The following is an 11,523-nucleotide window of genomic DNA, read 5'->3' as shown; positions in this document are numbered from 1 at the left end:
AGCAATTGATCATTTTTTTTATTTATAAAATATTAGTTTAATCGGATTGAATTGGATTTGAATTTTTATTAATTTGGATTATATTATTAAATTTCAATCAGTAGATTAGATTTAAAATATAAAATTCAATATATGATAGATTAGACTTGAATTTGAATGATCGGATACCCTTAGTAAGAGAGGAAGGGCAAAAAAGATTGGGACATTGTTTTTACCGTACACGTAGACAAATGGCCAAACATTTCAGTGGAAGCCTCGACGTAAGTAGTCTTTAGATAGTACGATTTGTTTATTTATTAGATTTGCTAACGCGCGGCAATCGCCAAATAATTGATTGGAGTATCGTTTAATGTGTCGGAAAGTAAGAATGATGCCAGCATGTTCTTATTGATAACGACTGTAAGATTGTCCCAAAACTAATAATTGGAATCATATAATAATATGATAGGAAATAAATCCTTAGGCACATGATATTGTCTAGTTGATATGCAATTTAAATACCATTCACAAAGAATAACAAATTTTACTCATTTTCCAAATGCCCACCACCATGTTGTGGGCACTTGTGCTCAATCATTAGATCATTTTCTTTTAAATTTGTCTACATTCTAATTTTGACTCGAAGGATCTAAATGACTAAAACCATGCATCATTCCATTTTTTTTGTCCCCAAAAAAGCAATCAAAATTCAAAACCATGCATCAACCTTTGAAAAAAGTTTCATCGAAACAAACTAGAGCACCCAGAGGGGTAAAAGCTCATTTAGTTCATATATTTTAATATTAGTGTCCGTTTAGTTCATATATTTTTAAAAATATCTCGAAACATTATTGTCGTTAAAGTATTGATACCCATACCGTTACTTTTTATTTCTTTTGACTTACTTTTATAATATTACCCTTTTATAATAATTTTTTTATTTAGACATTAATAAAAAAATAATAATTAAATTACCAATTTTACCCCACCTTAGGGAGAGCAAAAGTTTGAATTAAATTGCCATTATATATGCTAATATTCAACTTGATCACGTTCCCAAAGTAGAAACTTTGGAGAAGGTTTATCACAACGCGTGTCATGAAACTTCACGAAAGCCCCCATTGCACGAGAAGTCAGCTTTAATTCTTGCTGGAACGAGAAGTCTCTCTACTCTCCAATGCACGACTCCATTTTCGTGAATCACGATCAAGCTCGTTGTCGCGGACATATTTATATGTAAAAAAGTAAAACTTAAACGGATGTTCGGGAAACGACACTTCTCTTCTCCCCTTACAGTATTTGGGTTCTTATATCAAAGTTTAAGTCTCACGTTTGTCTCAATCTTTTGCTCCATTTTTGGGCTGTATCTATAGTTCCAAATGACGTTATTAAAAGGGAAATTTACACTCGTCCACCTGTTTGTTTTGCCTTTTTCAAAAATACACAAACACTTTTTTTTTTTTCAGTGCGCCACCTGAAGTTTGCTTTTTGTTGCATTTTTCCACTTCCGTCTAATTTCCGTTAGTAGATTTAACGGAATGTTAACGAAATGACCTTTTTACCCCTCAAAATTACAATTTAACCCAAAATAAATGGAAATTGGAGATAAATTGGATGTATTTAAATTTTTTCAAAGGTGGATGCTAGAAATTGGAGGAAAATAGTGTTTGTTGCTTGCTAAATTTAGAAAATTTGTATTTATTTTTTTGAAAGAGAAAAAATAAATATCAATTTTCTAAATCTAACAAGTAATAAACACTATTTTCCTCCAAAAAAATAAATACAAATTTTCTAAATTTAGCAAGCAACAAACATTATTTTCCTCCAATTTCTAGCATCCACCTTTGAAAAAAAAATTAAATCCATCCAATTTATCTCCAATTTCTATTTATTTTGGGTTAAATTGTAATTTTGAGGGGTAAAAAGGTCATTCCGTTAAATTTGCTAACGGAAATTAGACGGAAGTGGAAGAATGCAACAAAAAGTGAACTTCAGGTGGCGCGCTGAAAAAAAAAAAGTATTTGTGTATTTTTGAAAAAGACAAAACAAACAGGTGGACGGTTGTAAATTTCCCTTATTAAAATTGGATTGGATACATGATGAGGCTGGTGCAGATACATCATGACTGCTGTCATAAGCCCCTTAATTTAAAAAAAAAAAAAAAACCAGAGATATACACGGCTGCTGCTGCTGCTGTCAGCTTTTTGTCTAGATTTGTAATTTAACGACAGAGCAGTACGGATTCTGTCCCACACATGAATGCAAACAAAGGAGAGGGCTAACTTACAGATTCTGTAAGTAACAGCCCTCACATGAATAGTGTTAAATAGTGTTTGGCTGTGGATCCGAGTGAGACCCACAACCAAGTTTGTGAGTGAGCTGTAACTCTGCAAACAAATGCAATACTGGCGTCACGATTCACAAGGGTATTGTGGGAAACCCGTGACCCCGATCGTCAAAAATATTGAATGTGACTTCGTTGCCGCGTGCGCGAGTGAAATCGTAAAGAGTATGGACCATGAAGCTTCCAGCGTCCCTCACCAATCTGGCGCGGCGCCCCACGTCCACATGTCCCCCCGATACTGCAGCTTTCGCAACTACATATGGACATAAAAGCGCCATGTATATATATTTTTTTAAATTTTTTTATAAATTGTAGTTAGGTTGCAAGTAAACCTTGTCCAATGGCTTATTCTTGCCGCCACATTTAATTCATTGGCCCCCTCCAAAAAAAGAAAAAAAGGAAAAAGTTATTACCCATTCACCGGACATTCTTATGATTGATTTGAACTTTTGCTGTTGTGAACCTGCAAAAAAAAAAATCCCATGAAATTGAACAATCACCGAAAGCAAACTGTAGCAAGCAAGCAATCCAGTTTGAGGAAACTGGAAGCATGTATCACCACAAAACTAAAACTCCACACGGTGGCAGTACCCACTACGTACCGTAATACGCGATTTGCTTCATCTACTTGTTATTATTGTATGTCACTTTCACTAGTCAATATATTTGTACTCTTAGGTAATTAATTAATTAATTATTTTTATTATAATCCAAAATTAGAAAAAAAAAAAGAAAAATTAGCAGCAGCTTGCAGATGTTGTAAACTAATGTAATGATATCTTTTAAAATTAGGAGTCCGGTTTGGTTTCATGTGGAAAGTATCCTGTCGTTTTTATTTATTATCAATTATTTAACCGTCAAAAGTTGCACTTGCGCGACCACACCTATCTTTGAAGATCTTTATGTACCGCTCCGCTCGTTGGCCTAACCTACACCTCAAAAGCCAAAACCGGACTTGGTTGTGACTAGAAGGTGGAGTCGACACAACCCGCTTTCCCCTTTTTTTTTTCCTTTTTCAGTTATAATTTTCATCAATCTGTCGTCACACCTAATACTGTCCTTGCATTTGAACATATTTAGGATCGCCAATTTTAATAATTTAAAATTTACCCGACGACAACACAAAAATTTGTCTTAATATATAGATAGACTTTCAATGTTTTATACATTGACACACTCACACACATATGTATTTTTCTATTTTGAATTGCTGCTGTGTAGGGATGGCAATGGTATCCGCAAATCCGTTCAATTTTGCCCGTCAAAATCCACCGGCTGTGGGTAACTTTGTGGGTTGCGGGTGAGTTTTGTATTATAAATTGAAACCCGCATTAGGTTGTAGATGAACTTGGTATTAGCTAAATATATGAGTATCCACCAACCCGCAGCTTTTTTAATTATTGTTTAATTTAATTTTAATTAAAAAAATTTAAATCTAAAAATATACTTATATATTTATTATAATTTTGATTGAATTTTCTTTAACTTAATGCATGAATTATTTCACTATTATAATTTTTTTCTTCGGATTAGTTTTTAAAAAGTATTATTCTTTAGAAAATATTAATTTTAATCATTATTGTAGGTATCATATTGGATGGGTGCTAATGGTGGTGAATGAAATGAAGATCTTCTCTTGGAGCTTGTGTTGAATGATAATGTGAAATAATAATAGTTATTTTTAAATACTAATTTATGACTTTTTTTATGGATTTGCGTATTTTAATTTTCCATTTCTATTGGTTAAATTTAAAATTGAGTATGTTACGTGTAATTTTAGATTATTATTATAAATTTACATATTGAACATATGTGATTTTAAATGCAGAAACCCCTAAAAAATCTGTTAAGTATCATTGCGAGTTTGGTAATTGTCAAAACCCGCATCGGATTGATTTTTTTTAAAAAATTAAAACCCACAGTGGATTACGAGTGGGTTTAATAATTTAAATTTTGTGCGGGTGTGATTTAGTAATGATAAACCCGCTGCGGACGGTGTCCAATTGCTGGGGTAAATGTTGTGCATATAATTCTTTTGTTGAAATTTGAACCCAAAACTTGGGGTTAGGAACTAGGAAGACCACCACTTATTAATAGAACTAAACCTTAACTTTATTTAAATTTGTCAAAGGAAATTAATTTCACCGTAAATAAGATGTTGGAAAACAAAGTTGGATGGCACAGTCAGTGTCCCCAAGCAGACGAAAAGACTAACATTTACCTGGAGTCTACCTGTATGGGAGGTTTTCAAGAACAAATTGTTGTTATTTAACAAAGTTGTCAAATGAAATAAATTAGCAAAGTGCAGAGAGAGAAAAGGCACTAGGAAACAGGAGGGCCACAGAAAAGAAAAATAAAAGAACTTGTTTTTTTCCCTTTTTTTAATTTTTTAAAACGTGAATAACACTGATTAAAGAATTGACAAGGCATGTTGTGTGCAGCGGGAAGAAATTTCCGTTGGTACGGAATAACAGTCAAACGAGGGTAAACACGGCAGCTAGAGTAAAATCAGGGGCGGTTTGGTAATTTGAATTCAGTGTTACTCAAAAGGACGAAATTGATTGCAAGCCAGTTTAACAAACTCCAGATTCCATCTACGTCATCGTTAGTGTAATTATATAATTACAGATATATGATGCCTTTTTCTTTCCCAATTTCTCAATAATTTCATTGCATTTCAAATTACTCACCGAGCATCTCAGGTGATTGAGTTTAGTTTCAATTCGAATACTGTCTGATTTGATTTCGCATTATTAATTGAATTTGTGTAATTATCTGATTGATTGATTTTAATTTTGATTTGTTGGGGCAGCTGCAAGGAGATTATTAAAGATTTGTGTATCTCTCTTCAGAGAATTTGGAAAATCGAGCTGGGAAAGAAAAATAGAGAAAAAAAAAAAACATGAGGGAATTTATAGGGAGAATGATTATGGAAACTCAAAAGGCTGGAGGAGAGTCTCTGTTAGGAACGGTAAAGATTGCAGTTTTGCCAATTGCAAAAGTTTTCACTATTTGCTTTCTGGGATTTCTCATGGCGTCTAAGTATGTTAACATCTTGCCTGCTTCTGGGAGAAAGCTTTTGAATGGGGTCAGTTTCAAGTTTCAATCTTTGTCTGTTTTGGGTTTATGAATTTGATGGCTTTTTATTGATCTGTTTTTAATGGAGTAGAGTCTTGATTGTTCTTGTAATGCAGTTGGTGTTTACACTTTTGCTTCCATGTTTGATTTTTTCACAACTTGGACAAGCTATTACTCTACAGAAAATGATTGAGTGGTAAGAATAATTGTGTAGCTTTTTGTTGTTGTTTTTGTTTAGTTTGATTCGCGATTAGCGAAAGGGTTACTGAAGTTGGAATCTTGTTGTCTTGTTTCAGGTGGTTCATTCCTATCAATGTTGTTCTGGGAACAATTTCGGGCTCGTTAATAGGTTTAGCTATTGCTTATATAGTTCGTCCTCCATACCCGTACTTCAAGTTTACCATAATTCACATTGGAATTGGTAAGCCGATTTCTTTTGGAACATGCCTTGGTGTTTGCATCAGATGCATTCTGTGCTATACTTGATTATGGTTCTTTTATTGGCTTTCAACTGAGGTCAAGCTTTAAATTACTTGAATGATGGGAGGTAATGATGTTCGATAGACATAACCGAAGAAAAGTATCTGCCTCCGACTTGTGGCGGACCATATTTTGATTCTCCTTGTGAGAAAGCATATGTTTGCTAATTCCCTAGAATTAGGAGCTTCAACGTTATCACGTTATTGTGTCAGAGAATGCAGTCCTCTCAAGAGGCTTTATCTTATAGGTGTAGGTGCTTAATCATATCTACCCAGCAGAAGAAGTAATATTAGTATGGTATCTTTAGTATATGATAAACCCTTTAATTCCTTATAAACTTATATAAACTCCCATGCAGCATTTCTACACATGCTACATCTGTTTCTTTTACTTGTATTAGCATTTAAGCATTTTGGGTCTCCTCAATTACATGGGTTTTAATATTGAAAATTTTACAGGGAATATTGGCAACGTGCCACTTGTTCTGATAGCAGCTTTATGTAGAGACCCGTCCAATCCTTTTGCTGAACCAGAAACATGTAGCACACAGATGACTGCTTATATTTCATTTGGACAGTGGGTATGTTTCAGGAATTCTCACTTATTCAGACATTTTCTTCGTTTTATGTACCGGCACACGCACACAAGTAGTGAATTAGTGACTGCACACGTACCTGTTCATGAAGAAGAAATTTTTAGATGACATTGAATTGTTTATTCTTATGAACTTTTATTGGTTTTATCTTGTCTCCTGCAACACGTATGTATAAGATTTAGGTGTTGTTTTTAATGCAAAGGAGCCTGAGTCTAATGCAGCAGTATTTGTTCACACTGTCATAAAACTGGACGTTTACTGGATATGTTGCTGTTTGGTCTTGCAAATTAAAGTCAGGTTTTCTTTTGTCTGGTTGTAACTGTTGTCTAAATTAATTTAAATGTGCATGTGTAGGTTGGTGCGATCATCCTGTACACATATGTATTTCACATGTTGGCACCTCCACCTGAAGGTACCTTTGACATTGACGAAGAAAGCCTTCCCATCAAGAACTCTTCAAAGGATGCCACGCCTGCCCCTGAACAGATTCCATTGCTGACTGAGGAGGCTGAACCAAAAGATTCAAATAATCCAAAGAGAGGAAAGGTAAGAATCAACTGGATTGTGTGTGTTCAACTTTTTGTTTCTCTGGCTCAACTGAATAACATTCACAGTTTTGCCAGTCAAATGTATAGCTTTCTTATTGATTTTTTTTCCTCTAGGATGCCACTCCTGCCACTGAACAGATTCCATTGCTGATTGAGGAGGCTGGACCAAAAGATTCAAAAAATCCAAAGAGAGGAAAGGTAAGAATCAACTGGATTGTGTATTCAACTTTTTGTTTCTCTGGCTCAACTGAATAACATTCACAGTTTTTCCAGTCAAATGTATAGCTTTCTTATTGATTTTTTTCCCTCTATGATCAACGGTGTCAGTCTCATGTAATGCTTCCTGATGCAGATTGCAGAGGTTCTGATTTTCATTTATGAGAAGTTGAAGCTGAAGCAAATCCTTCAACCTCCTATCATTGCTTCGGTAAGTTTCACCTCAGCTGATTAGTTTCTCTTTATAACTTCCCCCACCTCTTTCAAGTTGTGTGCTACCATAGTAACCAGACTTGCTCTTGATAATAACAGTATTGCGACAAAACTTTATCTAGATGTGCATCCATAAGGTTGGAATTATTTGTTTCATGACCACTCTGATGCTTGTAAATATGAATTGTGGTAGTACGATTCTCACAATTTATAATTGAAGCTGGAATGACATGTTTGCTTAAGGTTAGAAAATTGTTAGAAGGCACATGTTCTGGATGTGTTCCCAGTATGTTGACAGATAGGTAGACTCCCTGATTCTAAATTTTTGTTTCGAATCTTCAAAATTGAACCGATTTTGATTCTATGTCCAATGAACTTCTACACCAATAGATCTGCATATGAGCTATAACCTACCCCTGACTTTTGAATATTCTCTATTGACTATGCTTATTCATTGAATGATTTGTTAATGTTCCTAGTATGACTGTATGAATTAGGTTGCCTTTATAACTGGATTTTCTGTTGAAGGAAGTGTGGTTCTTTCCTCATCTTTTGTTAATTGCTGTGCTCCTATTTGCTGCAGATCCTTGCCATGGGAATTGGTGCGGTACCCTTCCTTAAGAAGCTGATATTTACAGATGATGCTCCACTTTTCTTCTTCACTGACAGCTGTATTATTCTTGGGTATGTTTGTTTGCAGTTACACAGAAAAACAATTTGCTTTGTGCTTTCTTGTAGCTGTTCCTTTAGACGCACTTTTGCTGTTTCTGTTGATTGCTAGTCTGTTATGTGTTGAGCAGTTATTGATGATGCTTGCAAGTAGCGGATAGACACACTAGTTTTGGCGAAGCCAAAAGTTATGATCTAAAAAGTTGAAAAGAGTGGTCATGCAGAATTAAGAATCAAATTTAAGCATATAGTTATAAAACAAACTATGGATTTTCATGTTGAATTCATAATGATTCGGTTAATTATTTGAATAGGGTTTGAATATTTATTGGTTTATCTTAATACATAGGTTGGGTTTATGTTAATAGATAGATGAGATTTATTTGTCTTAATAAATGGATAAGATGTATCTTTTAAGTTTATTTTTGGCATGATGAATGAAATGATGCATTCTTGGTTATTTCTTCTTGTTCTTTTGTATCTCATTTTTCATGATTTTCTTCTGTTGAACCTTTCTCTAATTTCTGTCTCTTCTATTTTGAATCTGTGATGTCTGATCATTTTTTTTTTCTCTTCTATTGTCTCTCTATTTCTTTTTCTTTCTGTTCTACATTTTTTATAACATTGCTCACGATGTTTTCGATCATCAGGGAGGCCATGATCCCGTGCATTTTGCTGGCATTAGGAGGTAACCTTGTTGATGGTAAGATGTGTTCCTAATAGTCATCTTTTTATCTTCTCTGTGGCTGTTCTTTTATTGTGTCCAGAAATAAAGTGTAAAAAGTATACTTCGTCTTAAGAGTCCTATATTTTGATACTAGATTTGAAGGCATTGGTACTTAAAAAAATGGAACTTATAATGTCTGCATACGTGATGTGCTATGATACTTCTTTTATCGTTTCAGTTATTGTTGGAGTTTGATTGTTGTACCACTTTAGGATATGATTTAAATGTGGCTATTCTTTGTTATGCTTTCAGGACCTGGAAGTGCAAAACTTGGTTTTCGGACAACAGCTGCTATTATTTTCGGGAGGTTGGTTTTGGTGCCTCCTGCAGGACTTGGCATCGTCACATTAGCTGATAAGCTTGGGTTCATCCCTGCTGGTGATAAGATGTTCAAATTTGTCCTACTCCTTCAGCATACAATGCCCACATCAGTTCTTTCTGGTAAATATGCAATTCTATTTTCTGAACTTCTATTAGCAGCTAAATAGTATAATTCAAATATTGAAACTAATAGTCATGATATTTCGGCTTTACGGGCAATGCATATGTGGTTTCAAGTTTATATCTTTTGGCTGAAATATGTAGTGAGTAGCACTGATTTGCGTGATAATTTGATCTTGATCTGCAGGTGCTGTGTCCAGTTTACGGGGTTGTGGAAGGGAGGCAGCTGCAGTCCTGTTCTGGGTTCATATATTTGCAGTTTTCTCAATGGCTGGATGGATTATTCTCTACCTCAACTTAATGTTTTAAAGGTGCATCAAATTGATGCTTTATCAACTGTTATTGCTTATTCCCTGCCAATTAATGTTAATAGTTGAGTAGATTAATTTAATACTCGGAAGCTTTTCTTCGCAGGGAAGAGGGGGCAATCTCGTCGCCCTTCTTTTCCATTCATTGAATCGCACTTCGTTCAGAAGGGTGATTAAGAGGAAGCTTATCTTTTCAATTTTCATTCTACTAAGATTTCATTTAAAATCATTAGCTCTTTGTTTCTTCTTATCAATCAACCAAGAACAAACGCAATTGAGAACTATAAATACTGCAGACGAAAATATTTGCGTGCACCAACTTTCACTAACAAGTTTTGACTGAAACAAACACCTGCATCTGAATCATCACAACCGGTGATACCACATTACAAACACGAACAGCAACCAATCAAGTCAAAGCCTATAATTAATTATCTACCAGAACCCTTAAAACCGTTTAAAAGAGAGACCACCATCTCCTGCTTCTGTTCTCCCTTCGGCTTGGAGAAGCAGAGTTGTGAAAACTAATTTGAGGCTGGGTCACTGGCCCCCATCTGGCAGTCGGAGGATTGCCTAACCACAACACCAGAACAAAGCCCACCAGACTGACAATAGGAGAAGCCGCAAGAAGAAACCATCTTCCTCTACCATTCTCCCTGCCGGAGTTGCTAACTGCAGGTAGATCTCTCAGTCCAGATCTTCCCAGACCAAATTCACGAGCCTCAACAGATTCAGCTTCATCTGAGGCATCAGAGGAACTGTCCTCAATTCCACCATGCTGCTGGATTCCGTGAACCTCTATTCTACTGTTTATGCTTTGCTTTCCCTCCTCGTATTCTTTGTCATCAGTTGGAAGCTCATACCGACAAAGTGGGCATGAATTTCGTGCACTCAGCCACGGCAAAATACAGGTCTGGTGATATAGGTGAAAGCATGGAAGCTGGATTACTTCAGTGCCAGAAGGTAAAAGATCTTTGCAGATTGCACAGACTAGATCTTCTTGCTTCTGATGTTCCTTGTTAACAATTACTCGAGGTAGACTATTTACAGAAGACACGGCAGCAGGAGGTGCTCCTCTCCTTGAGTTGTCAGTCTCAGCCAGATGTGAAAGAAGTTCTTCAAAGCCTCTTGCATCTAGATAATCCCCACCAGAAGTCCCAATTAACTCCACTTCCTCCAAGTTAGCAAATATATTACGGGTTAACCTTCGTCTACCTTCCCTAGTTCTCCAACGAAATATACCCTCAAATTCAGGTGACTGAAACGGCCAACTTCTGTTAACTGGGACATTTCTTTCACTGGGACTGGAAAAATAGTTTCGAAGTTGAGGTCTTACAACCACAGATTCAACGGTGTCTTCCTCCATGTCAGCTTCTTCCCATTCCCCATCCTCTTCTTCCTCTTCCTCTTCCTCTTCTTCTTCAGGATCATCTGAGTTCCATTGCTGGTGGCCACCAGCATGCATTGGATCAATATCAGAGTCACTATCAAAAATGCTTCCATATTCTGGTGGAATAAACATGTCTCTATCAAGGAAACTATGGCCATCCACCGATGCATCAGAGTCGCCTCCGTAAGCACTATAAGAGACAGCATCACTCTCACCATGTAAAACTCTATAGCGGCTGAAACTAAGATTTGATTCACTCTCCGGATAAAGAGAATCCAGACCGTCACTTTCAGCATCAGAGACAATCCGTCGCCATCTTCGAGAATCACTTGGAGATGTACGGGAGCCAGAAGGCTGAAATAACCTAGCACTAGCATCACCATCAATGGATTGATCCTCATGCCCAGAGATAATGGGTTGGTTTTCCAATGCAAAATTAATCATATGCGAGAACTGATGTGAGAAAATATTTTCAACAGACTCGCTACTGCTATACCTCGTCCTCCTTCCTCTAGGAGGTAGCCTCCGATGAGAG

At 36.0% G+C, this 11,523-nt stretch overlaps 2 protein-coding genes across 2 annotated transcripts; one reads left to right on the top strand and one right to left on the bottom strand.

Moving 5' to 3' along the window:
* The first annotated feature begins 4,740 nt into the window (after positions 1-4,740).
* On the top strand, positions 4,741-9,801 carry LOC18039929 (protein PIN-LIKES 6). Its single transcript, XM_006429590.2, has 12 exons — positions 4,741-5,025; positions 5,136-5,411; positions 5,518-5,597; positions 5,698-5,822; positions 6,340-6,461; positions 6,831-7,022; positions 7,139-7,222; positions 7,377-7,451; positions 8,037-8,137; positions 8,773-8,825; positions 9,102-9,290; positions 9,478-9,801. The coding sequence occupies exons 2-12, from the start codon at positions 5,226-5,228 to the stop codon at positions 9,597-9,599; spliced, it is 1,329 nt and encodes a 442-aa protein (XP_006429653.1). The 5' UTR covers positions 4,741-5,025; positions 5,136-5,225; the 3' UTR covers positions 9,600-9,801.
* A 102-nt stretch (positions 9,802-9,903) lies between these two features.
* On the bottom strand, positions 9,904-11,519 carry LOC18038992 (E3 ubiquitin-protein ligase Praja-2; the record flags this gene model as incomplete). Its single annotated transcript, XM_006429589.2, has 1 exon — positions 9,904-11,519. A coding segment is annotated over one exon (1,464 nt), but the record flags the coding sequence as incomplete, so codon positions are not given.
* Positions 11,520-11,523: the final 4 nt, after the last annotated feature.

This window comes from Citrus clementina, unplaced genomic scaffold (assembly GCF_000493195.1).
Source record: "Citrus clementina cultivar Clemenules unplaced genomic scaffold, Citrus_clementina_v1.0 scaffold_6, whole genome shotgun sequence".
Classification (NCBI taxonomy): domain Eukaryota; kingdom Viridiplantae; phylum Streptophyta; class Magnoliopsida; order Sapindales; family Rutaceae; genus Citrus; species Citrus x clementina.
Note: the sequence above shows the minus strand (reverse complement) of the source record. Positions and strands in the feature narration are given on the sequence as shown.